This window comes from Schistocerca gregaria, chromosome 6 (genome assembly GCF_023897955.1).
Source record: "Schistocerca gregaria isolate iqSchGreg1 chromosome 6, iqSchGreg1.2, whole genome shotgun sequence".
Taxonomy (NCBI): domain Eukaryota; kingdom Metazoa; phylum Arthropoda; class Insecta; order Orthoptera; family Acrididae; genus Schistocerca; species Schistocerca gregaria.
In genome coordinates this window covers 460,944,314-460,970,461 of record NC_064925.1, presented here as the reverse complement: position 1 = coordinate 460,970,461, position 26,148 = coordinate 460,944,314, and the positions used below count along the sequence as shown (strand labels likewise).

Here is a 26,148-nt window from a genome sequence, read left to right as displayed (position 1 = left end):
TATGTTTAACATGTCAAGATCTTCGAAAAACATTAATAGAGCATTTACTGTTATCCACCCATAATGGTGTATCTTCTTCCTGAAGTGATAAAGAAATATATGAACCAACACTTATCAAGTGACTCGAAGTCAGCCACCATTCACTACACTATTTATAATTATTCCAGCTATTATTACAATACCTCAGGTCGAGCAACTCCAGTGTTAACTTTTCTCGAGTGCCGCAGAACCGTCTAGAATCAAGCTGGGGGTCTAGATTCAACCATTATACACAACTTCTAAATCCACTTGTATATGCCAACACAATTAGCTATTAGTTGCCACTGCTGGCTTCTGGCCAACTGATAAGACCTCCTGCAAGGTGGTGTGGAACATCCTAGACAATTTATAGCTCATTGTCACAAACAGCAGAAAGAGTAAAAATGGTAAAGTGCCAAACTTTTATCAATTTAGCCTCTTTAAACTGTACTGAAATACAAAATAATCTTATTTCTATAATCATGATTTTCAGAACAAAAATATTTTTCCATGTTACTGAAACTTGTCAAGTTGAAATAGTATGCCAGTACAGACTCAACCAGGCATCTGATAAGGCAGAACAGCTGCACTACTTACAGTGCAATTTTGTTCTACCATGAAAACCACTGTTGTCTCTCTGTGCTTTCTACACTTTCATTGTCAGTCTTGTTTGTAATGCAGTAGGAGAAACACTTCTAAATATCCAGATTTCACTAAAGTAATTTAAGATATAAAGTCAAATGCAATATCAATTAGAAATGCTGTGAAGAAGTATGGTATTCGACAAACTACTTTGCGAGACTACATAATGTGAAGACATATGTAGAAAAAAATTAAAAGGAACAGTTTAATGTAGAGGAAGAAAAAGTCATTGCAGAAACCCTGATTACTGTTTCAGAGTGGAGATTTCCATTTTCGAAATTCAGATATCTGCAAAACATAGTGTGTTGATTGGTGTAATTTTATTCCTGGGAATTAATTATTTAATTAAATATTTTTCTATTAAATCCATAACAATGTACGCTCTTAAAATGCATTTAACTCCATATCTTTCGATCCTATTTTTAATGTTTGGCTTTTCTTTGACTGTGATATGCTGATCGGGTTTCCAATTAGTTACCTGTATTTCAACTTTCAAATCATCCCTTTGAGCCTTTAATTCTTTTAGGAATTCAACCTCCTTAATATCTAACTTACTGTTAAATTCAGTTTTTAATTCATCACTCTGAGTTCCTACATTTGGGTCTGCAGAATATAGTTTAGTTCTCAGTTTACTCAAACTGTTAAGTAAATCTTATAAGTGAATCTCGATGCCTCTCGTCACTACCAGCATACGATGAAAATGACAGTATACCTGCAATTTATCTTAGTCTACAACTAACAACCACAGTATTTTGCCAACTCTGTTGAGCAAATAAACAATGTTGAGTGTTAAGTCCCTTTTTAACTAACCACAAAGTAGATGCACCACCACCAAAATCAAAACAGGTCAGCTTTAATTTAATTCGGCTCACCAAATTTTCTTGCATTGTTCCCTCTGTCGCTCTGTCACCAAGAAGCTGGATTTCACTGCTTGGTGAACTGTGTGGCTGAAGTTGGCAGTGCAGTTGAAAAAAATGGTTCAAATGGCTCTGAGCACTATGGGACTTAACTTCTGAGATCATCAGTCCCCTAGAACTTAAAACTACTTAAACCTAACTAACCTAAGGACATCGCACACATCCATGCCCGAGGCAGGATTCGAACCTGCGACCGGAGCGGTCGCACAGTTCCAGACTGTGGCGCCTAGAACCGCTCGGCCACTTCGGCCGGCTAAGTGCAGTTGACCATGCCATTGCTGTAAGTGGGCAGATGTTACTACATCAGCTGTTGGTGCATTGTCATGAAGTGATACAACAATTTTAGTCCTTGGAAGCTGCAGTCAACAATAATCTGAATCATGGACTTATTAAACTCTACTTTGACATAGTCACAGAACATATATTTAATGATCAACTAGAGAATCCTCTTAATTCCTAATCACCACAGTGCTGGTAACGGCTTCTGCAATGTGATAATCTCGGCTGTTGACCACACTGACAAGGTAAACAGCTCTATTTGTTGATAAATCTTTTGTTGAAAACTTAATTTCTTCTTGCTTTGTATTTAATCTTTTGTTGTAATTCAAATTTCATTGACTTTCCAGCACAGGAAGTATTATGGGTCCCAACACTGAGGGTGACTGAATCAAGTGTTCCGTGTTTGAGAATACTTGTGTGTAGATTATGACCACCACTGTTACTTTTAATTCTGAATTGCTGCTTATTGATCCCACATCCAGAACAAACATGTATTACTTCTTACCAGTCGACTTCCCCCTTGCTGAAAACAAAGCCCTTACCTAGCTCCATCTTCCCACCAGTAATAGAAAGTATATCTTCACGGATCAGACTATATTGATCTTCCCAACACAGGATGGTAATAATTCACAAATACATCAACTAGGACATTACAGGCATACTGTTTGACATGAATAGCTCACAGTTCTAGACCATCGTAATGACAGCTAATAACTTTTCGTCTCCCTTTCCGTGACATAATTGGCGGTGTCAAAAATCATTCTCTTCCATATCACACCTATTACCTCCTATACAGAGTGAACAGCCAAAAAGCATAGCAAAAACTGTACTGGCCTTGACGAACCAGTCTTTAAGACCTGCAGATCCTGATGGAGTGCGATGGTCCCTTCAACCCTCCTGCCAGAAGGAGCCATTGGCTCCTAAAGCTTGCATATGTAAAACCTTTTTTATGTGTGTGTGTGTGTTTTGTTCTGCTGACACACACACACACACACACACACACACACACACACACACACACACACACACACACAACCTCCTGAACAGAATCCCATTTTAAATCACTCAACTTAAGAAAAATACTTCCATGAGTGGCAATCATCATCATTTGACAATATAATGTAACTGGATGGATAAGAAATTACTCACCAAGCGGAGGCACAACAAATATAAAAATGTTTTACATATGCACCTTAAGGAGCCAGTGGCTCCTCCTCCTGGCAGTAGGATTGAATAGAAGGAAGACGGGTGAAGGAAAAGGACTGGAGAGATTTACAAAAAGGGGTAGAGTTTAGAAAAGTCACCCAGTATCCTCAGTCAGGGGGCTTACTGGACGAGACAGAAGGAGAGCCCTTCCTTCCCATACCATCCAGTAAGTTTTCTCCAACCAGGAGTTTTGGGCAACTCTTCTGAACCCTGCCCTGTTTCATAAACCTCTCCAGTCATTTTCCTTCAACCCTCCTGCCAGAACGAGCCATTGGGTCCTAAAGCTTGAATATGTAAAACTTTTGTTATGTGTGTGGTGTTCTGCTGCCACATAGTGAGTAGACTTTATCTATTCAATTAGATTATATTGTCAAAAATTTATTATTTTTGTTGTTAAATCACCACTATTCTTAACTGTAAACATTCATCAGCATGTGCATTTTAAACTTTTCGAAGCTTAATGAACAGTTCATTACATTTAGGGCAAGCAGCTGTGCAAATAAAATTTCTTCCACTGATATTTAAGCCACTTATCATCCGGCCATCCTCAGAGTGAGTCGCAGGTACTGTACCTGCGAGTTACAGATGTTGGTTGGCGCAATGCACTGTTTTGCATGTTTGATTAATAAATATGAAGTTGTTCTACCAAGCAGTAAAGGCTCAACTGATGTGATCAAAATGGCAATAGAAACATCCCGAGTGAAGTACCTGAAGACCAATTTGGCAATCATAAAGTGTCGATTGTAGGTTCTACATGTCCACATCACAAAAGCAGAATGAAGGTGAAAAAACAAGTGCACTAGGATGATGATTATATGCTGGGCTGCCAACGACCTTTGCCAAGATTCAGAATTGGAATGTTTCAGTTGGTTCAGAAAACTGTTTCTCTTTAAATGATCAAAAAATTATGATGGTATGTACAAATAGAAGTATTATCCATACAAGAGGAAGTTTAGTTCCATGCATATTTAGTGCTAGTTTTTCCTGATAATCCTGAAATCTAACACGATTATGATAACTACATGCCAATGAGATGTACCATTAACACTACATTAATTTACATATATTTTTGCAACCTCATATTACTGCTTTAGTGTAGGAGGCAGCAGAAGGTAAAGTGCCAATACTTGTTTCTTGTGATATAATAAGATAGCCTTGGGCTGCAGCTATAGTTTTATAAGTTGCATTTCATGACTGATTTAAAGATTTTTACCTCTTGACCTCGGCACACATTTAATCGCCGGGTACCCAGATTACAGCAATGTGTTAACCAAAGGCAGCTGAAGACACCCTATGTCTGCAACACAATGCAAGGTGACACTTCTTGTGCATTAATTCAGCAGGTCGTTTTGACACTCAACAAGCAAATGCAACCCAACTTATAATTAAGCTACACGTGTGGTTTCTAATTCCATACAAGTTGTTCAGATTTTCATCAATGCAGAATAAAAATTTTAACAATTTATATTAAAGAAAATTTATTTTCAATCACAGAACATTTAGATAAACATTACAATATTATGTACATCAGTAGTTTTCACCACCTGCCACGGCCACGACCACCACCACCACGTCCTCTTCTGCCTCCAAAGCCAAAGGAATCTCCACCTCTACTGCCACGGGCACTATCTCCATCATAGCGAACACGCTCCCTTTCTGCATTTCTCTTTTCCTTCCAAGCCTGAAATCTTTCTGCCATTTTATAAAGGTCTTCTGGTACTTCCTGGAAAATAAAAATGTATGTATTGTAATCACACAAATCTATACAGCTCTGCAAAATGTCTCGACATGTTAGAAACATACCTGATTTGCTTCTTCAAGTATTGCAATAAGTTCTTTTGCTTGTGCCCAGTCACTACGAGTCACCAAAGTAATAGACTCTCCAGTTTTTCCAGCACGGCCTGTTCTACCAACTCTATGGACATATTCTTCAATGTTACGTGGAAAATCATAATTAAAAATGTGCCTGAAAATCATAAAACAAAATTCAGATACGTGGAAACATATAATGAATATATTCATTTTCTATGTGCACATCCTTTCAACAATTTTACTAAGTTCTTTTTGATGATGACCAACCATACTCTCACTGAAAAACATACTGTAGATTTTAGTGGAAAATTGATTAATAGTGAGGTCATTAGTACAGGCACATGTTTTTCACACAGTGTGAAATCGCGAAATTTTCACGAAATTTTACACATTTTGCTGAAAACGCGAAACTATTTACTTTTAAGCCAAATCGCGAAATAATTGACGAAACTTTGCAAAATCTCATCATTTGAACTTAACTGCGGAAATTCGATTGGAGTTATGGTAATACAGTCTGGATATTGAATGTACACCATTTCGATATGTGTACTATATCGAGTATTCCAAAGACATTCTACAATGTTCTGGCGGTGTATTCGGTATTGCGTGTTGGAAATCGTGGATCACTGGTGCATTGAGTGTGGTATTTTGTGTTGTGTTGTCATGCTACAGATGATTAATATGGTAGTGACAGTTTTCGACCGAGAAAAGGAATTTTCGTCTGAAGGATTTTATGTTTTCAACAAAAGTAGGAAGATACTGGCTGTCTCTGAGCACTAGGGGACTTAACATCTGAGGTCATCAGTCCCCTAGAACTACTTAAACCTAACTAACCTAAGGACATCACACACATCGATGCCCGAGGCAGGATTCGAACCTGCGACCGTAGCAGTCGCGCGGTTCCGGACTGAAGCGCCTAGAACCGCACGACCACTACAGCCGGCTAGGAAGATACTTATGTGCAAATACTGCAATGTGCGTATTGAGTGGCAGAGGAAGGACACGTGCCTGAAACACATTAATAACGGTTCTTCCCATAAGAAGAACAAGGAGAAGGGGCTAACAACTACTGGTATCTTCCATTGAGGCTAACATTCTGATGGAAAAAGTTGATCATCCGAAGCTGAGAGAATGGATGAACAAATACATACCAGGTTTGTGTAAAGCTGTAGTGGAGGCTTTGTGGATCCCATTCAGTAATGTTGATAGTGAGATATCATTTTCTAGATACTGCAACATAATGTCTGACAGGAGAACAGCTCTGACTCCCAGTAATATGGAAGTCATGGTATCCTTGGCTTTCTCAGGCTGACTTGTGTGTTGTGTACATTGACTAGGACAGGATAAATGTTTTCCAAATTTTCACAATTTATAATTTTTATGGTTTTTCGATTTATGTACAATAAAAGATTTTTCACTGCAAATGTGCCATAAATGTATTTCTTGTACCTTTTACTGCTGAAAAGTGCAAATAAAATGTGACGAAATGGAAAAAAAAAACCGAGCGAAAAATACATCGAAATAAATTTTTAAAAATGACGAAATCAGGCAAAAATTTTCACCACAAACAGGTGCCTCTAGTCATTAGACATGTGAAGCAGATGTCCTCATTCAACAAGGATGATGTCAGTAGAAGATTAAGAAACAATACCAGTATTTGCCTCATGTGATTTAGGGACACAACAGAAATCTAACAGGTTGAACATACATCAGAAGCCACTCCTGGTGAATAAGAGCCCAGTGTCTTAATCAGGTGCACACAATTTCATTTGGTGAAAAAGAGTGAATAGGTAAGGACAGAAATAACCAGGAAACTGCCCTGACTCCACACAAGTTGAAGCATTAAATGCAAGCAACAAGAATGGGGAATCTTCTATAGCAGATATGTTACAATTGTTGCCAGAAGAAGGACTGAAGTGACGTTAAGGACAATACACAACTATCAGTACACTCCACTTGGCATTGTATCTGCTTGTTCACCCATAGCAGAGAGCAATTCACATTATTGGCCTCACCCCTAAATGACATTTTGCGGGTGAGACTTTTACCAATTTTCAAAGTTCCCATACCCAGCAACAGATGGCAACACTTATCTCCAATCTTTTTCCATTAGAGGGTTAGCCTGTTTTTCTATGCATATCTTCAACTGGGCAGTAACTGGATGGAACATGTTTGTCCTTACCAGGCTTGTGTATGGAGATTACAGTGGCTTCATGCCAACGACTGGGATGCGTGCCGTCTATCCAGATGCAATTATATGAACGAAGGAGAAAGTTCTTGCCATCAAGAGATAGGCACTGCAACATCTGAATGTTAATATCATATCGTCCTGGAGTGGAGAATTATGACGAGATGAGAGCATGTTCGAGCTCCCTCACAGCAGAAGTGTTATTGTAGCATTTGTGATTCTGAAAGGGAAAACATATCTCTCAAGCCTCCACCACTTGTTTCTGAGGTAGGAAGGTGGGAAGGTAATGGGCAAAGTTCAAGATATCTGAACTGTTGACGCAAGGTGTTGGAAATATTGATGGGTCCACAATGACATCGTTCGCTACAGTAAGGCCAGGAATCGGGAGGTGTATGTGTCTTCAGATATCCGACTTAGGTTACCGCAAACAGAAGAGGAAGTGAAATGGTTAAAAGAATTAGTACAAGAGATCCAAATAGCTTTCTTGCTATTGACAATGCTACAATGCTTTGCGTGCAAGTGTTTATAACATATACAGTTCTCTTTCGTGAGATAGCATTCAAAGACACTGACAGCACGTCTCCATGGGAGAACAGCATCACGCATTCCTCAGTCCATCAAGGGATCCAAACACGTTGCAGTAGGAAAAAGGTTCATGGGATGGAACATTATGCTGTGGTAAGGAAAACACTATTAAGATACTCTTACCTAACGATCACTGCTATGTAAATTTTGTTTGTTGAAAGTTGCCAGTGAAGAGTAGAGCCACCACTCAGCTTTAGAAAGCTACCAATCAGTACTGCGCACAGATAGGACATAAGGCAGCAGACAAATTACGCACGGAAAATGTTGCTTGAGTATGTGTCAGAGGATGGACTACTCTAGATGGACAAGCTGTGCAGTACAGAACAAGAGATCCAGGTGCGAGAAAGTGTGTGTGGAGTATGAAAGAAATGTGTGTTCACCAGTGTTGAGAGAAAAAGAGTAAACTGGTTGAGAATACCTGTCGGTAGAGAGCCTCTCGGGCAGGTTTTCAGAGAGCCCCAAATGGGATGGTGGGTGTTGAAGTTGCCGAGTAGCAGAAAGTGTTGAGGGAGCTGGGCAGTAAGCTGCAGTATTTCTGCCCTATTGAGATCAGAGGATGGCAGTATGTAGATATTACAAAGAGGAAAGGTATAACTGGGGAGACAAAGATGGACATCAACAGTTTGTAGCTAGGTGTTCAATGAAATGGCTTGGCTGAGGATGTCCCAAATGAGCATCATGACTCCACTAGAGCTGGAGTTTATTTCTTGAAAGAAAGGTCGAAATTTACTGCAATGAAGACGTCAAAGTGATCTTGAGGGTGTAATTTCATTTCTTGGAGGCATAAGACTGGGCACTATAATCAAAATACCAGCTTAACGCTGCCCTGCGTGATCTGATGCCACGAATGATGCACTGGAGAACAGCCATGTTAGATGACATGAGATATTTCTCTTAAAAGGGGCAATTACTTTGGTGCTTGCTGAGTGCCAGACTTCGGCTGCATACAACTACAGGGTTCTGAAGATGGAGGATCCTGTTCCATTATTTCTTCACAGGTACCAATAACCTCCCCAGGTCAGTCAGCTGAATCCAGGATGGAAAATCAGTTTGTAATTCACACCGACGAAATGGAGGTCGATAGATGGAGGTGTCGTGTGATGTCACTGTTTTACAGGATTTCTGTGTTGGAGAAGGGGAAGAATATTTGTTTTTGTCTGACTTCTCAGCATCTTTGTGTTTGTCAGATGTGGACAAATACATTTGTGACTTGAGGGGTGCAAGAAGTCATCTCGTGTGCACTCCTTTTTAAATTTACGTTGTTATGGTTGCGTCACAAGTGACTTCACCGGTGTGGGCAAAGGGTTTCTCGTAGGTTGAGCAACTGTTGTGGCATGAGGTGAGGACATCACCTTAGCACAACTTCACAACCGTAGCACTTAAGTGAAGGTTTGCATGGCCATATCTTTCAAAGGCCTTGACGTAGGAACAATGGTACTATAACTGCCAGATAGTGATACGCAAGCCTTTCAGCTAATCAAAATTCACAAGCTACATTGAAGGGTACCTTTTCCTTCACTCATAGGGGTACACACGGCAGTTGTGGTATGAAGAGGCACGATTGCCACTGTAGAACAGCCCTACCACAAGTTACACATTTGGCTGTGTGTTTATGGGATAGGCGAGTAGGGTTATAATGCTGACATTAGGAGCCACAAATTATGTTCAGTATGTAGAGTCTGATGATGTTGACTTCGTAGCCTGTCTCTCTTTAGTAAGAGCTCCACTTAAACATTAAGAAAAGGTTTCGAGTAAGCACGAATTCGTATTAACCCACTTCATAACAATATGGACTGCAGTTACAGCCTGATCATAGAGATAATGTTGAATATCCCCCTCAGTAATACCATCATGTACCTGAGAGTATATGACACCATTTGAAGAATTCAGTATTCAGTGAGCCTCTACATGAACAGGATATCTGTTGAGAGCATAGCTTTAAGTAGTTTTCGGGCTTGAAAGGTACTATGTGTCTAGAAGCAAAGTACCATTGAATAAGCAAGTGTAGGACATTAGTGGACCTGCAATTATGTCCACACATTTTTGAATGACTAACACGTTCACTGTAGAAAAGTTCTGACCACCTTTTGTGCCTAACACCTTGAGGTAGTTCGTGCAACTGGAAGATTTGTTGTGTCCTTGGCCTCTTTGCATTTGCATTTATTAGATGGAGGCTGCATCGATGGAGTTGATGTACTCATCATGGGTGAATCCCCCACGATTGCCAGTGTTGCCAATGGCGTGCTCCTTCCATCTGGGGCCCCCACAGAGGCGAGACCACCCACCTTAGGTGACTGTTCACACCTCAGGCACATCTCCCCAACTGCAGACAGAGGGACCAACTGGGAGTTGGGAAGGTAACAACTCTGGCAATGACTCCTCCCTGGGCCTGGCCTTCACCAGAGGTACACACCAGCCCTACTTGCTGACCTGGGTTCTTTGAGTTACGCATTACCCAGTGACCATCAAATGTGTGAGCCGGGCCTCAAGCACACACAGGGAGGAAGAATGACAAAGGGAGACCTCAAAAGTCAAGCGGAGAAAGGATAGGCGAAGTCAGAACAAGAAAGGAGACAACGGCAAGAATAACACTTTCGTAAGTTTTGGTTACCCAGTTTTACACAAGACTTTGTCCACAAGGGTGGGGAGAAAGAATGGTAGGAAGATAGACATGCAGCTCAGAAAATGAAGCAGTACTGCAAGGGCAGGCCCCATGTGTGTCAAGAATGTACTCACAAAGGAGTTGACAGGTGTGGATACTACTGAACAAACAGTTTCAAAAACCATGGTTGCAAAATACTGGCACACACTATTTAGAGAAGAATATCAAGACTGGTAGAAGATGACCATCGGGTTAGTTTGGGTTTCAGAAGAATGTAGGTACATACAAGACATTACTGGCTATGCTTAGCATACATGTTAGATTGAAAAGAAGACATTTATATCCTGGTCATAAGCATCACCTATCCCATGTAAGGCAGGGTTGCCCGTAAAGCCAGTCACGAGATATACAAGCTAGGTTATAACCACTGTGCTTCATTCTACGTGGGCATGACAACCAACAAGCAGTCTGTCTGCATTAATGTCCACTACCAAACTGTGAAGAGGAGTTTGTGGCACAACTTGACAAGAATAAGGGACCGGTTGGTAGGACATGTGCTGAGGCATCAAGGGATCGCCAATTTAACATTGGAGGGCAGCGTGGAGGGTAAAAATCATAGAGGGAGACCAAGAGAAGAATACACTAAGCAGATTCAGAAGGATGTAGGTTGCAGTAAGCACGAGCAGATGAAGAAGCTTGCATAGGATAGAGTAGCATGGAGAGCTGCATCAAACCAGTCTCAGGACTGAAGACAACAACCACAACAACAACAACAACAACAACAACAACAAACTGTGGCCAAGAAACACCTGGACCAACAACATGCTGCCTATCACAACATTCTCAATTTTAATGCCTGCTCCACAGCCTGTGCCTGGATCCTTCCTAACACCAACTTTTCTGAATTGCACATAATGGGAACTCTTCCTGCAATATATCCTACATTCCCACAACCCACCTGGCCTCAACCTTTGTTAATCATTGTCCTTGCCCATGTAAACTATTCCCTGTTCACACTCTAAAGCGGCCTCCTGTAAGCACACCCACAGCCTTTTTACTTCTCTCCTTCTTCAACACCCCCTCCCTCCCCCATGTAACCAGCCCTAACCTCTCTCCACCTTGTCCCTGGATGCTCCCACAAACAGCACTTTACCATCACGTGCCTGTACCCTGCTCTCCCTCCCCCTCCCCACCCCAGCCCAGCCTCTTATTTACCCCCACCACCCAGACTGCTTCTCTGACCATGTGCTTTTGTTTGATGTCTGGTCTCAGTAGCCAGAAACAGCTATCGTGTGTGTAAGCTGCATTTGCATGAATGAATATATCTCTGGTGTGTGTGTGTGTGTGTGTGGGGGGGGGGGGGGGTCTATTTCAGTAGAAAGCTTTCTGGCCGAAAGCTTACTTGGTTAATACTCTTTTTGTTGTGCCTGTCTGCAACTTAACAACCTTCTTATATGGCGAGAAACAACCTACTCTTTTCATAATACTGACATTGCATTAACAGATTTACCAGTCTAAAGGACTTGTAAAGCTGGGAATTATACAATGTGAAGGCAAGAATATGTAATGATTAACAACTATTTCACAATTACACCAACAAATTTACTGATGGTTTTGCCTTTCGAGTAAGACAGGTTTAGGGGTCCTCTTTAACAGACTACTTACATTTAGAACTAGTTACAGCCAATACGATCGCAAGTCAACAAATGCCTTTACCTTGGATAGAGAAAGTTGATATCAAACAATGATGAGAGAACAAAGCTAGAGAAATTTCAGTAGCCTTGTGGCACAATCAAATAGCCTTTTTAAAGTACAAGAAGGTATGTACTTCCTGAACAATATATTAAGGGAGTATCAATGTACTGATGTTAATGCTGGGCACTTATTAAATACAGCAAAAGGATACAAGTGAAGAGCTGCACTTTCTAAGAGTACTTGCTGGCTATTCACACTTGATAGGAAGGAAAAAAAAATTAGGAAAGAAACATTTTTAATCTGAAGCTTCCTGGCAGATTAAAACTGTGTGCCTGACCGAGACTCGAACTCGGGACCTTTGCCTTTCGCGGGCAAGTGCTCTACCATCTGAGCTACCAAAGCACGACTCACGCCCGGTACTCACAGCTTTACTTCTGCCAGTATCTTGTCTCCTACCTTTGAAACTTTACAGCTCTCCTGCGGAATGAAGAAGCTACAAAGTAAAATAGCACATGGAAACAGCATGAAATTAGAACCCAAGAAGGGATACTCAAGTCACTACTAAACTGTAAGCCAAAACTACGAAGATCGAAGATTGTTCGGCCTAAGAAATGGACGGTGCAAAATATTCTAGGGCAGAATAAACCAGAAATGGTTTAGATCTAGTTGTTGGCAGTGATGACGGAAAGGATAGATCATAACAGTTCCTTCACTTACAAGGTAATGTTTCAGTTTTCTCTTTGATTGTGGTGTCTAAATATACAGACACCAAAACAGATTTACACATGATGTGAAAATACTGAGAGTACACACAAGTAATTTCAGTTAAAGATTTCTTCCTGTGCAGGTTAATGTTACTGATTTTACTATTATAAATATTAATAATTTTCAAATATTACTTTCAAACATTATTACATTAACATTTATACACTTTTTGGAAAAGTAAAATGATTATGCTACATGGAGATCTATGTCCAAACAGCTCCTGCTGTTTTAAGGGTTTACAGTCAAATAAGTAGGCATTTGGTTTTATTCTTCCTAAGCTGCTTTCCTATCGCATTCAACAGCTACTTAATATTAATTTATTCGCAATGTGTCAATGTTTACATCTTGCAGCAAAATTCTTACTACAAATGTGATGGAATACGAATGCACAACTTACGTAACATCAGTAATATCAATTCCTCTTGATGCAACATCTGTGGCAATTAAAATCCTAACACAACCAGACTTCAGATCATCCAAAGCTTGCTCTCGATCTGCCTGTTCACGATCTCCATGGATACATTGGCAATCAATCCCTTTTAAGCAGAGATCACTTGCTAAATCATCTGCTCTCATTTTCTTCCCAACAAAGACAATCACCTTGTTATCAGGACCCATGTTCTCAAGAAATTCCAGTACCTAAAAGAACATCATGTATCAGATTAGTTTACTACAAACAAAACTTTACATTGCCACTGGGAAATTTTCCCTTCTCTATAGCTCCTCCGAGATAAATAAGAGCATCAAATCATATGCAACGAGAACAAAATAAGTATACACAGTATCTCACGATACAAAGGAAAACCTCTACACAATAACTAGAAGACCTAGTGAATAACTCAGTGCAAAAAGTTGGGCTTTCTGCTGTATGGCTGCGTAGGATAATGTGATGCATGCTCAATAGTTGTTGTTTAGTTACAGTAAAAGAAGTTCAGCATTTGCACAAAATTAGTCGAAAGAAAACTGTTTTTTTCACTGGGCTAGGTGTGTTTATATATAAACTTCCAGTAACTTTTTTCAATAATTACTAGTGAGGGCACAAAAGCTGAGATAATTTACCCATACTCAAACTTTTGGCAGAAATGAGAGCATCTTTGGTGTTATATGATAATTTGTTCTCCCAATTTTTCATTTACGAATGCAGAACCATGTCATTATTGTTTTTAATTGTTGGTAAGCACTGACACTTCGCTATTGAAATGGTAATTATTGTGGAGATTCTTGCATTAAAAACTTTGTTCAGGAGTAACACAATCTAAAGTGAGCGCTATTTTACTATCTTATACCAAGGCTGGGCACTAGAGCCAGAGATATACAAAGCGCGCGCACGTACTTTTAACAAATTATATTCAAAATTTCTCCAGAAGTATTCAGTTATTAACTGTAACTTAGGGCATGTTGACACGCGAATTCACTGACCTAAGATTATGGATTTTATCCCATCTCACTTTTTCAGAAGAGCAGAAGTGAAAATGGCACTATCTATGAAACTCACAGAAGATAATTTGTTTGAAAACACACAAGTCTTAACTGATATTTCAAACCATGCACTGACAACACCTTAATTTTAAGTGGAAATGTTCAGTACTCTGAGCACTGTAATAACATAAAATCCTAAACAAGACTCCCCATTACTGGAATAGAATCACTCCCACTGCCTGTTACTTTATTTGATTCTCGGAAGTCAGTAATTGAAATGCATTCTCAATTTTCCTCTGTGTACTACCAACTTTCCTCGTGTGATTTACAATATTTGCCGTATTATGCTAATAAAACAACCCAAATGTTTTGCTTTGGGGCACAAGAACAAATAAGGTCATACGCACCCACTTCAGAACCGTAAACACGAAGACCAAAGGGAGTTAAATGCAACTACACGTTAAGCCCAATCAACAGAAGGAAAGAGAGCTAAAAACAGGAACTTGGAGAAAGGCCCATAAAATATGCCATACAGGCAATGGAAGTACTGAACTGAAGATTAAATGTCCTTCGCCACATTGCTACAACGAATGAAGAGTAAAACGTGGTCGACAATCCGCATGTCATTCACTAAAATGGCCAATAACTCAGAAGGCAAACATATTAGAATGTAAGTGGTTAAAAAAGGGCACTCCATCAGGTGGGGGCTCACCACTTAAATGGCAATGGCTAAAAAGACAGTGCCCAATACGAAGCCTAACTAAAATGATCTCCTCGTGGCGAGAGGGCCGAGAAGAGGTCAGCCAAGCCACTGGGAGAGGTATAAATCCTCGGAGCTTGTTCCCATGAAGGGTGGACCAGTAGTGATGCCAAAGTGATCACCTGCTGACAGACAGCAACAGAGAGATCAATGGAGGAAATGGAAGAACTAGCAGGTGGATGTAAGAGGACTGCAGCCTTGGCAGTAGTGTTATCAGCTTTGTTTCCTGTCAGACTGAGGTGATCAGGGACCCACATACAGGCTCCAGCAAGAGTGAGCAAGTGAGAGCTTTCCTGGACCCATTGCACTAAGGGATGGGCAGTGTACAGCACACACAGGCTCTGAAGAGTACAGAGAATCGGAGCAAATGACAACTGAAAAGCCTGTGTTGACGGGTGTCCTGCATACCCTGATGCAGGGCAAAGAGCTCTGCTGTAAATACTGAGCAGTGTTCCATAAGCCGATATCTAAAATTATCTGTGCTAATGATGAAGGCACACCCAACACCTCGTTGAGTCAGAGAGCAATTAGTGTACATGAAGGTACTACCGAGAAGATGCATGTGATGGCTGAGAGACTTACAGAGACAGAACAAGTCTGGAGTAGTGCCCTTAGGAAGTGAATGAAGTCCAATGTGAACACAGGCCGCCACACAAAACTAAGGTGGTGAAAAGTTCACAACCATCGGAAAAGTGGCACGTAGCATGAAGTTAAGCTGCCAGAGCAACAGCTGAAAAACTCCAGGAGGTAACAGAAGAGTGACGCATCCCATATTGGCAGTAAGTCCGGGCTAGTGTATAAGGTGCCAAAGGCCAAACGGGTGCCACGATGGTGGATTGTATTGAGACAATGGAAGATGAACAGACATGCAGATGCATAAATGAAACACCCATATTCTAGTTTTGAATGGATAAGAGATCCATACAAATTGAGGAGGGTTATCCGATCCACTCCCCAGGAAGTACTGCTGAGGATTCTCAAGACACTGAGGGACCGGTCACAGCAGGCGACCAGGTAAGACATGGGAGGACCACGAATGTTTCTTATCAAGCACAAGCTCCAAGAATTTCGTAGTTTCAATGAACAGAAGAGCAACAGGTCCAAGATGTAAAGACAGTGGAAGAAACACTTTACGCCACCAGAAAATCAAATGGTTTTGTCAGTGGAAAAGTGATGTCCCACGAGCAAAGAGGATCGAGACAATGCTGAAGACACTGCTCAAGGAGTAGCTACAGACGGCAAAATCATCAATGAAAAAAAAGCCGGAGATGCCCAACGAGAGACAGGCCATAACAGGGTTAATGGCAATAGCAAAGAGGACGACAACCAGGATGGAATCCTGAGGCACACTGTTTGCCTGGATGAAGGTGTCAGACAAGGCAAAACCAACACACACCTTGAAAACTCAATCTTTTAAAAAAACATGTGGCCTCAGAACCCCACATGTAGAGAGTACGAAGGACACCAGTCCTTCAGAAGCTGTCGTGGACTTTCTCCAAATCATAAAACACAACCACAGTTTCGTATTTCTGCAGAAAAATGTCGTGACATGGATTGACAAAGTGACAAGATGGTCAACTGCAGAACTGTGCGCTCTAAATCCATGTTGTGCACTGGTTAGTAAATTGTGAGACTAAGCCATGATACCAGCTGAGCATGAATCTTTAGTTCCATCACCCTGCAAACACAGCTGGCGAGAGAAATGGGGTGATAGCTGGAAGGAAGGTGTTTGTCCTTACCAGGCTTAGGTATGGGTATGACAGTGGCTTCATGTCAGCGTCTGGAAAATGTGCCCTCTGCCCAGATACGATTTTTGTAGAAAATGCTTGCCTGCAAGAGAAAGGTGCAGCAACATCTGAATGTGAACGTTGTCTGGCCCTGAAGCGGAGGATCAGGATGAAGTTAGAGCGTGATTGACCTCCCTAATAGTAAAAGTGGCATTGTAGCTCTCCTGATTCTGAAGGATATTGCCCGAGCCGCCTCCACTCGTTTCCAATCGAAGAAGGCAGGATGATAGTGGGTGGAGCTTTGAATCTCCACAAAATAGTGGCCCTAAGTGTTGGAGATCAATAGGATCCACTATGACATCATCGGCTACAGTCAGGCCGGAAATTGGGGAATGGACCTTGGTCCCAAGGAGCTGTCTGAGGTTGGCCCACACGACTGAAGAGGGAATGGAACTTTTAAAAGAACTAGTGAATGAAATCCAGTTAGATTTTTTGCTGTACCAAAGAACATGACAACACTGCAAAGGCAAATGTTTATAATGAATACACTTAGTCATCGGAGCATGATGGTTACAAATGTGGAGAGCCCGTCTCCTCACTCGGATTGTGTCACGTCTCAGTCCAGCAAGGGACCGAAACACGGCATGGTGAAGATGAAGTGCAAGGAAGGGAACATTCTGCGGCAGTAAAGATAACATTGGTAAGGTACTCTACCTGGTCATCACACCTGGGGAGATGATGATCATCAGAGGTTGCCAGGGAGAAGTAAAGACACCAGTGAACCTTATAAAGCTGCCATTTGGGTGTGCACATGGTTTGGGTAGGAGTCAGGAAAAGGAAATTACATGGAAAATGCCCTCTCAACTTCATGTTGGAGATAATGGACCACTTGAGATGACAGCCAAGCTGGGCAGTGCAGAAGGAAAGGTCCAAATGGGAATAGGTGTGCGCTGAGTCTGAAAGGAATGTAGATGCTCCAATGTTAAGGCAGTTGAGGTTGAGTTGCTTGCGGTCAACCAAGAAAGCACCTCCCTGACAGGTTCTGGAAGAGCCGCAAAGGGGACAGTGTATGTCAAAGTCACTGAGCAGCAAAAAGGGGTGAGGGAGTTGCCCAATAAGGTGAAGAAAGTCTGCGCTGGTGACACCTAATGACGGAAGGATGTGAACAGTACAAAGCGAAAAGGCAAATTGCGGAAGCAAAATGCAAACTGCAACAGCTTGCAGCCAGGGGATCAGGGGACATCATAACGAACGACTCCCCTCCCACCTCCCCCCAATCAGATGGAAAACCATCCTCGAGGGGGTTGGAGTCAAAGCAGACCAGAAAGAGAAACGGTTGGCTGTGCGCACCAACAACACTGAGGTCAGCTAGGTGATGGTATCAAATGGTGACACCATTGACAAGGATCTCCAACCCAGTGAAGGAAAAGACCGTTTGCCTTTTTTTGATTTCCTGGAGCCTTTGCAATTTGAAGATGACGATTCAGATGTTTGTTAGCGGGAGGGATGTAAAAAGTCTTTGCAGGAGTATTCCTTCTGTCCTTTCTGGCCTGCTGGTTGTATAGTATGTGATTTTCCCTGTAAGGCAAAAATCTGGTGACTTGTTGCACAGTTGTAGGAGGAGGAGGAGGAGATGGGGATGTCACTGTGATTTTACAACTGCGGTGCTGAATTTGATGTTGCATGTCTGTGTGGCCATGTCCTTAGTTGAGCAAGCTGTAGCAAGGACAGTACTGCAAGCAGACAGTGAAACACAGGGCTTCCAACTAGCCAACAACTTGCAAACGACATGGTAAGGCACTCCTTTTCACCCAGATCTCCCGTTTGGGCAGCTCATTGAGATACATGGGACAATCTGGACATGAGGCTGCAGGTCGTAATTGCAACTGATACAGCGGGGAGAAGAGTGTGGATAATCGCCCTCGTGAGCATCCCTACCATAGGTTGCATGTATGGTTGGGTTTCAATAGGACAATTGAGTGTGGTTCAGTATGTGAAACCCTGAGGAATCAAGGTGTAGCTCTCTACTACGCCTTGATTTCTCGTGGTTTCACGTACTGAAGACAGACAGTCCTTTGCTACGGTTAATCCGTTTGTTAATCTGAAAGGTCTTTCAATTGTTAACTTCATTCTGTTTACGTCTAGTAGAAGTAGACTGAGATGACATTTGGCTCACTGTGAGAAAATCTCCAATCTACAATGGCACACTCCTTCCTGCTGATCACAAACTGGGAAATTTACTGACATAAGCCACTGGCAAGAGGCTGATTGTTATGGCCTGACAACTGGGAATGGGCATATCTAAACTGATGAAGATGGCACACTGTTGACTTTTTACAGCCATATGTACCTACGGAAAGCAGTCTAAGGCCCATGAAACCATGAGTATGTGAAAATGTGTCCAAGCCCCATCAAAGAAAATTGAGGACTACTGTGTGTTCCTGTGTTGGCCCAATGACACTGTCAGTTACAATTGCATTGGGAACAGGGTCGTTGAAAGCTGAGCATGGATCAATGGCAACATGTCCATCTGATTGGATGAATCACATTCCTTGTTATGCCAGGTCAATTATTGTGTCTGGATATCCCATCAACTAAGTAGAATCAGCTCCTATGGTGAACATTCGCCTGAGCTTCCATTGGACCATTGATAGTAAAGATACTATTACAGTTGTGCCCTATATGATCATTATTTTGGACCTAGATCCCTTAATGCTTCTTGTCTTTGCTGAATTATCCATATCAAGGATAGAATCATGCCAGATGGTGTACTCACACTGATATCTTGGCTACACATTCACCTGAGCTGAACCACAAGGAACACGTTTGATATATCATTGGATGCCAGCTCCACCACAACAACCTGCAAAAAGACAATCTTCTGCAAGGGTTTTTATATCTTGTAACGTGATACAAATGTAATGATGCGATAAAACTGATTCTACAGTTTTACTAACATTTCATATTGTTTCAGCTAGGAGATTCCTGTTAATTTGATTCTTCTGTGAACTCTGTTGTTCACGTATAGGCAACAAATGCTACATTAAGTCTGTTATGTCAAGTCAATCTGCAGATTAGAACTGTGGCACGACTATTTCTTTTTAGGCTAAGTAACTACAATTTTAACAATTTACTGGAATCTGCCCCCAGAAAGAGAGAAGAAATAAAAATCAAGGAAAGACTGTTGTCCAAAAATTTGACACTCAAGATACTGCTCCATTTTGGTACCTAATTCACAATTCAGTAATGAATGTACTAACATCTTTCACATACTCTATCCTTTTTGTCCTCTTCATCAATCATTTCTATATGCTGTGTTACAGAATGAACAGCAGCTAAATCCAGTGTTCCAATTACCACCTGTATAGGATTTTTCATGTAAGACTGTGCAAGTCGTCTGACTCCCTCAGGCCATGTTGCACTGTGAATAAAAAGGATCATATCAATTTAATGTGATCTCATTTGTTATTTTGATGAAGTCACTGACTACATTCTACACATTACACAAAGTAAAAGAGCAAAGTGCTACATGTCTCTTTCCTACTCAATTTTTTTTTGAAAGTATTGAGATAGATCAGAAAAATACCATTCTCCTTACACAAAATGTAGCAGAAGGCTAACCAGCAAAAACAATTACATAAACCAGAACAACATACTTTCTAAGCCTCTAAAACTTTACCTGATTAGCTTGTAATGTAACGTCAATATGATTCAATACACAAATCTTCAAATTATCTCTAATCCCCCAATTCAACTCGATTTGAGAATTGCAATACTACCCATCACACTGCCTATGTCACCTTCTCAAATCTGGGCCAATATTACCTTCTCAAGTCAGGCAATTACACATATTTCATTAAACAATTTATCACCTACCATGTGTCACACTGCAACACCAATCTATTACATTTTGAATATAACCAAGTCAAGACTACAACTATCAATGTGATTTACATTTAAATAGGGGAGGAAGAAGAGCCAGAGAAGAATAAAAACTTCACCTGAAAAATGAGTACCCAAATATTTTAAAATGTACCATTTAGTGTGTCAATTTTCCCAAAATAACATTTTCCTAACTTCTCCTCAACTTCTTTTTATCCTCCAAGCTGCTCTCCCTACTCTCCTCTCTATCCATATACCTTGATAAATGACGGGAATACAGGAAATACAGAATTAGAAAATACACCTATAAATATAGACATTCCTCAAATATTTAAATCACACTATGTAAATGAGTGCACACTATTTATGAAAATTTCAATGCTATAGAGGTAGCACCAAAAAACAATTTACAGAATGGTACATAAAAGACTATATCCATACCATACACAGTGTTTCCATGATACTGTGTATCAGAGCTAGTGGAGAAGGGCAAATTTATCACTTTGAGGTGAAGCACTACAAATTTACTGTCGGTCTACTGATATAAAAATACAAGTACACACATTTTTGTATTGATTTTATTTGTCTGCACAACTTTCACAAGGTGTTACATTTAGAAAAGTCAAATTGGCATCCCCAGCCTCTATGCAAGCAAGATATAGTCACACAAAATTCTGTTGTACACACTTTAATAACCCTGGTGTATGTGAGCCACAACATGGTCTTGTTTATGCGATTCAGGTGTGAGCCACAACATGGTCTTTTTTATGTGATTCATATTGTATAGTCTCTCTCCAAAAAGATCTGAGACTGGTTTTATTGCTAGCATATAAGCAAAGTCAGTACAATAACTACGGTAGCAACTTTAACTAACAACTGTAAGCAACAGATACGCATTTGGCAGGTTGTGTTAAGCTGTGGATGAGTGTCAATGTTACTGTGTCACAAATTGCAATGGGGCTACAAACTGAACATCTCTAACCCATGTGGTCTAGACAGTCTTCAGAATGTTTTGAATAAAAAAGTGTATGCTGTTTTCATTCTACACACCCTGACTTCCAAACAAAAGCAATGAAACATGGACACTTCCTGTTACTTGATAGGGAAAAAAAAAAAAAAAAAAACCACACACACACACACACACACACACACACACACACACACACACACACACACACACACCATCTGTAAGAAGGATTTCCCTTAGCATCTGTGGAAATGGCATCAGCATCTCTTTCCTTTGTAAATAGGTATTACCTGCTGACTCTTATTACATTTTTTTCAACTTCTTGAGGCTCTCCCTGCTGCTGCTATATGTAATGAAAAGGATATCTAGTCTAGAAATTTCTGTATTTCCAGTCTATCACAAAATACTGATTGATCACCATTAGATATAAACAACAAAGAGAATAATTTTCCAAATAAAGCCCAGAATTAAGACAAAGTGGCACTGTCCTAAATATTATAGGGTGAAATCAGTAATTGTTTTGTAACTTAGATTCTACTGTTGACTTATAAACAAATATAAATTCTGTACTAATTATGAACATTTGGAAGAAGAACTAAGATTCTTAAAGTATTTATTTGGCTATTTGAAAACATATTAGCGAAGCCAGCCCTTAATTCCAAAATAATTACCTGGTTTTTGCAAAACTGTTAATTTCATTATTTAAACAAATAATTCCACCTAACCTTTATGGCAGAAGGAACTGTTAAAAAGAAGACATTTTTCAATGTATTTAGTTAATTGAATGAGTTATAGGTTTTAATGGTAATTTCTGTAACTTGAACACAAACAATGTATAGTTTCTGTGCCTATTATTGACAGGATATAGAAAGGACAGATTTTTGGTCCCGACACAAGTCAGTCCACAGTCAATTTTCAAATGGGAATGATGTATTGGTTGAATTAACAACAATGCATCAACTTAACAGTGGAATTAGTAAAACACAAATAGGCCTTGTGTTAGTTCAAGTAATGTTGTCTGTTCAGTTTATTTGAGAAATAGTGTCACACACACCATAGTATTCTGCCAAGACCTGTGAACAGTGTGGTTAGGTTTTTACTGCTCATAGATGTTCAACAGCAAACTATTGTAGCAGTATGCTGATGTTTGCTGCAACCTATTAATGAGGCTCATCAACATTTAACAATAGTGAACTGGCCATACAATTGTTTAATATTTGACGGTTGTGAACAGAGAAAGTAAAGAACTGTTAAACACAATTGTGCAACTGTCAGCTACATCATTTACAGTAGTCAGTGTTCAACTTCCAGCCCCCATTTTTCAGCCAGTATAACACTGCAGTACATCGACACCGAGGACTATCAACGAATACATAAAGAGGTGAACGTCACAGCGTTCACTGATGCTGAAGTGTATTACTCATTCAAGCTCAAAAAGCTATAGCATCCTCAAAACATCTGGCAGGAAGCACTACTTTTTTCTTCTGGGACTGTTCCAATTAATAATATTGAAGGATGCGAAAAGCAGGTTGAAAATATACCACAGGGTTTCTGCAGATTTCAAAAACCACCCTCTAGTCGCACAGAATGGAGAGACAATGACATTTCAAGTGGTTTTCAAAGTTATCACTCTTGCATAACTATCTTTAATTATTTATGTTACTGTAGTAAATTTACAGCATATTTATTACTTTGACACCTTATTTATCAGGTGTTTTCATAAAAGTGGTGTACATATAAGAAGTTCTGTAATGTTTTGGATGATTTATTTAATTTGTTAAATAGACGCAGAATGACACGTTGAGTTCCCTCTACTACGAGACGAAGTATCTACCTTATCATGTGCAATTTATAAAACCTACTTATATTGTTTATGCAATCGCTGACAATTGGAAAGAGCGTATCACACTATAAGACAGCCTGGTTCACAGAATTTGCAATGGTACACCAAACAACTGCTTGGTATGCTGTCCTCAGATATACAGGGGCAATGGAAGATCACAGTTGTTCTAATTTTAACGACCAATGTTGGAAATAGTAACAGTAGTGAAGTTGTTGAGCCCGCCCTTCAATAATTTCTTCTACTTGGATTGCAAGAGAGCAACACGGGCACACAGGTCGAACATACATGATCATAGTCTGCATGCTGAGGCCACACTGTGAGCAGCAGCACACAGTGGGGGACGCAACGTAGTTGTGAAGGTGGGGAGGCTGGGGTGGAGAAGGATAGGAAGGTAGGGGCTGGGGACAGTAAAGTGCTGCTTATGGTACCATACAGGGGCGAGGTGGAGAGAGGGCAGGGCAGCTACATTCAGTTGGGAGGTTAGATGAAGGGCGGGGGAGGGTTAGCGGAGAAGGAGAGGGGTAAAAAGCCTGTGGATGCATTTGTGGAATAGAGGACTGTGTAGTGCTGGTATGGGGACAAGGAAGGAGCTAGAAATTAAGGACAAAGACTAATGAAGGCTGAAATCAGGAGGGTGAGGGGGATGTACGCTATATTCCAGGGACACTTCCCACTTGCACAATTCAGAAAAGCTGCTGGTGGTGGTGGTGGTGGTGGTGGTGGCGGCGAGGATCCAGATGGCAAAGGCAGTGAGGCAGTTATTGAAATGAAGAACATTGTGTTGGGTGGTGTGTTCAGCAATGGGGTGGGCCAACTGTTTCTTGGTGGCCATTAATGCACACAGAGAGCTTGTCAGTTGTCATGCCCATGGAGAATGCACCACATTGGTTGCAGCTTAGCTTGTAGATCACATGACTGGTTTCACAGGTAGCTCTGCCTCTGATGGGATAGCTGATGCTTGTGAGTGGAATGGAACAGGCAGTGGTGGGAAGGTGTATGGGACAAGTCTTACATCTAGGTCTATTACAGGGGTATGGGGTATGAGGTATGAGGCAAGGGGATGCGGGCAAGCGTTGTGTAGGGATGGACGAGGATATTGTGTAGGTTTAGAGAGCAGCAGATTACCACTGTGGGAGGGGTGGGAAAGATAGTGGGTATGACATTTCTCATTTCAGGACATGACGGGACGTAGTCAAAATCCTGGTGGAAAATGTAATTAAGTTGCTCCTGGGTGGTACCAAGTCACGAGGGGAATACTGCTCTGTGGGCTGTGCGATTTTGGAAGGTTGTGTGACTGGAGAGATAAGGCATGGGAGATTGTTTTTGTACAAGCTTGGGAGGGTTGTTATGGTCTGTGAAGGCCTCAGTGAGACCCTCAGTGTATTTCGAGAGGGATCACACACAACTAGACGTGACAGTGACAGGTGGCTCCGCTGTGTGCAAGCGACTTCTTGGTATTGAATGGGTAGCAGTTGTCGAAGTGGAGGTATTGCTGGTGGCAGGTCGGTCAGATATGGATGGAGATACCGATGTAGCAATCTTTGAGGCTGAGATCAACATCAAGGAAGGTGGCTCATTGGGTAGAGTAAGACCAAGTGAAGCGAATGGGGAAAAGGTGTTGACATTATGGAGTGATGTGGATAGGGTGCCCTCACCCTCGATCTGGACCATGAATATGTCATCAATTAATCTGAACCAGGTGAGGGGTTTGGTATTCTGGGTGTTTAGGAAGCATTCCTCTACATGGCCCATGAATAGATTGGCACAGTATGGTGCCAAGCGAGTGCCCAAGCCGTTCCCTCTATTTGTTTTTAAATAATGCCTTCAACAGAGAAGTGATTGTGGATGAGGGTATAGCTGGTCATAGCGATCAAGAACAACATTGTAGGTTTGGAAGCTGTCAGATGTTGGGAGAGGTAGTGTCCAATAATGCTGAGATCAAGGGCATTAGGGATGTTCGCGTAAAGGGAGATGCTATAAATAGTGATGAGCAGGCACCATGTAGTAATGGAACAGGAACTGTTGAGTGTTTGTGGAGGAAATGGTTGGTATCTTTTACATAGGAGGGTAGGTTGCAGCTAATAGGCTGAAAGTGAGTGTGTATGAGAGCAGAGATTCTCTCTGTGAGAGCACCACAACCAGCCACAATGGGGTGTCCTGAGTGGTTGGGTTTATGGACTTTATGCAACATGTAAAAGGCAAGAGTGTGGGGAGTGGTAGGGATGAGGGGAGAGAGTGACTCGGGAGAGAGTTTGGGATGGGCCTAAGGATTTGAGGAGAGACTTTATGTCCTGCTGGATTTCCGGAATAGGGTCACTGTGGCAGAGTTTGTATGTGGATGAATCTAACAGCTGATGGAATCTTTCCACAAAAAGGATTAAATGGATGGAACAGGGGGAAATCTAAGGGAGTAGGCCAATAGTGCAAGGCGAAAACCAACTAAAAAAACCCACTTACGTCTCCCATCATCATGCACTGCTGCTCACAGAGTGGCCTCAGCAGCCACAAACTGCAATCTTTTGTGTGTGTGTGTGTGTGTGTGTGTGTGTGTGTGTGTGTGTGTGTGTGTGTGTGTGTGTGTGTGTGTGTGTGTGTGTGTGTGTGTGGGGAGGGGGAGGGGGGGGGGGTCCGCAAGATCGCTAGCTATCTCCAATGAAGGCCTTGTTGGCCGAACGCTCATTTTCTGACAGCCTTTTTGTTGTGCTTATCTGCAACTCAGCCTGTCTGCTATCTGGTGAGTAGGAAGTATGCTTTTCATAATATTGTTGGAAAAGCAGTAATTATTGAAGAATGGATAGACAATGACAAAAAGAAAGTTCTGATACACACAAGCAACGCCAG

At 41.2% G+C, this 26,148-nt stretch overlaps 1 protein-coding gene across 1 annotated transcript in view; it reads right to left on the bottom strand.

Annotated features, from left to right (window-relative positions):
- Positions 1-4,523: 4,523 nt before the first annotated feature.
- The window catches only part of LOC126278115 (probable ATP-dependent RNA helicase DDX43), an 86,305-nt gene continuing 64,680 nt past the window's right edge, over positions 4,524-26,148 (bottom strand). Inside the window, exons 9-12 of the mRNA XM_049977999.1 lie at positions 19,889-20,036; positions 13,107-13,348; positions 4,866-5,028; positions 4,524-4,785 (exon numbers count right to left, since the gene is read on the bottom strand). Coding sequence (XP_049833956.1) covers positions 4,600-4,785; positions 4,866-5,028; positions 13,107-13,348; positions 19,889-20,036 — 739 coding nt within the window. The 3' untranslated portion in view covers positions 4,524-4,599. The remainder of the gene's footprint in view (positions 4,786-4,865; positions 5,029-13,106; positions 13,349-19,888; positions 20,037-26,148) is intronic.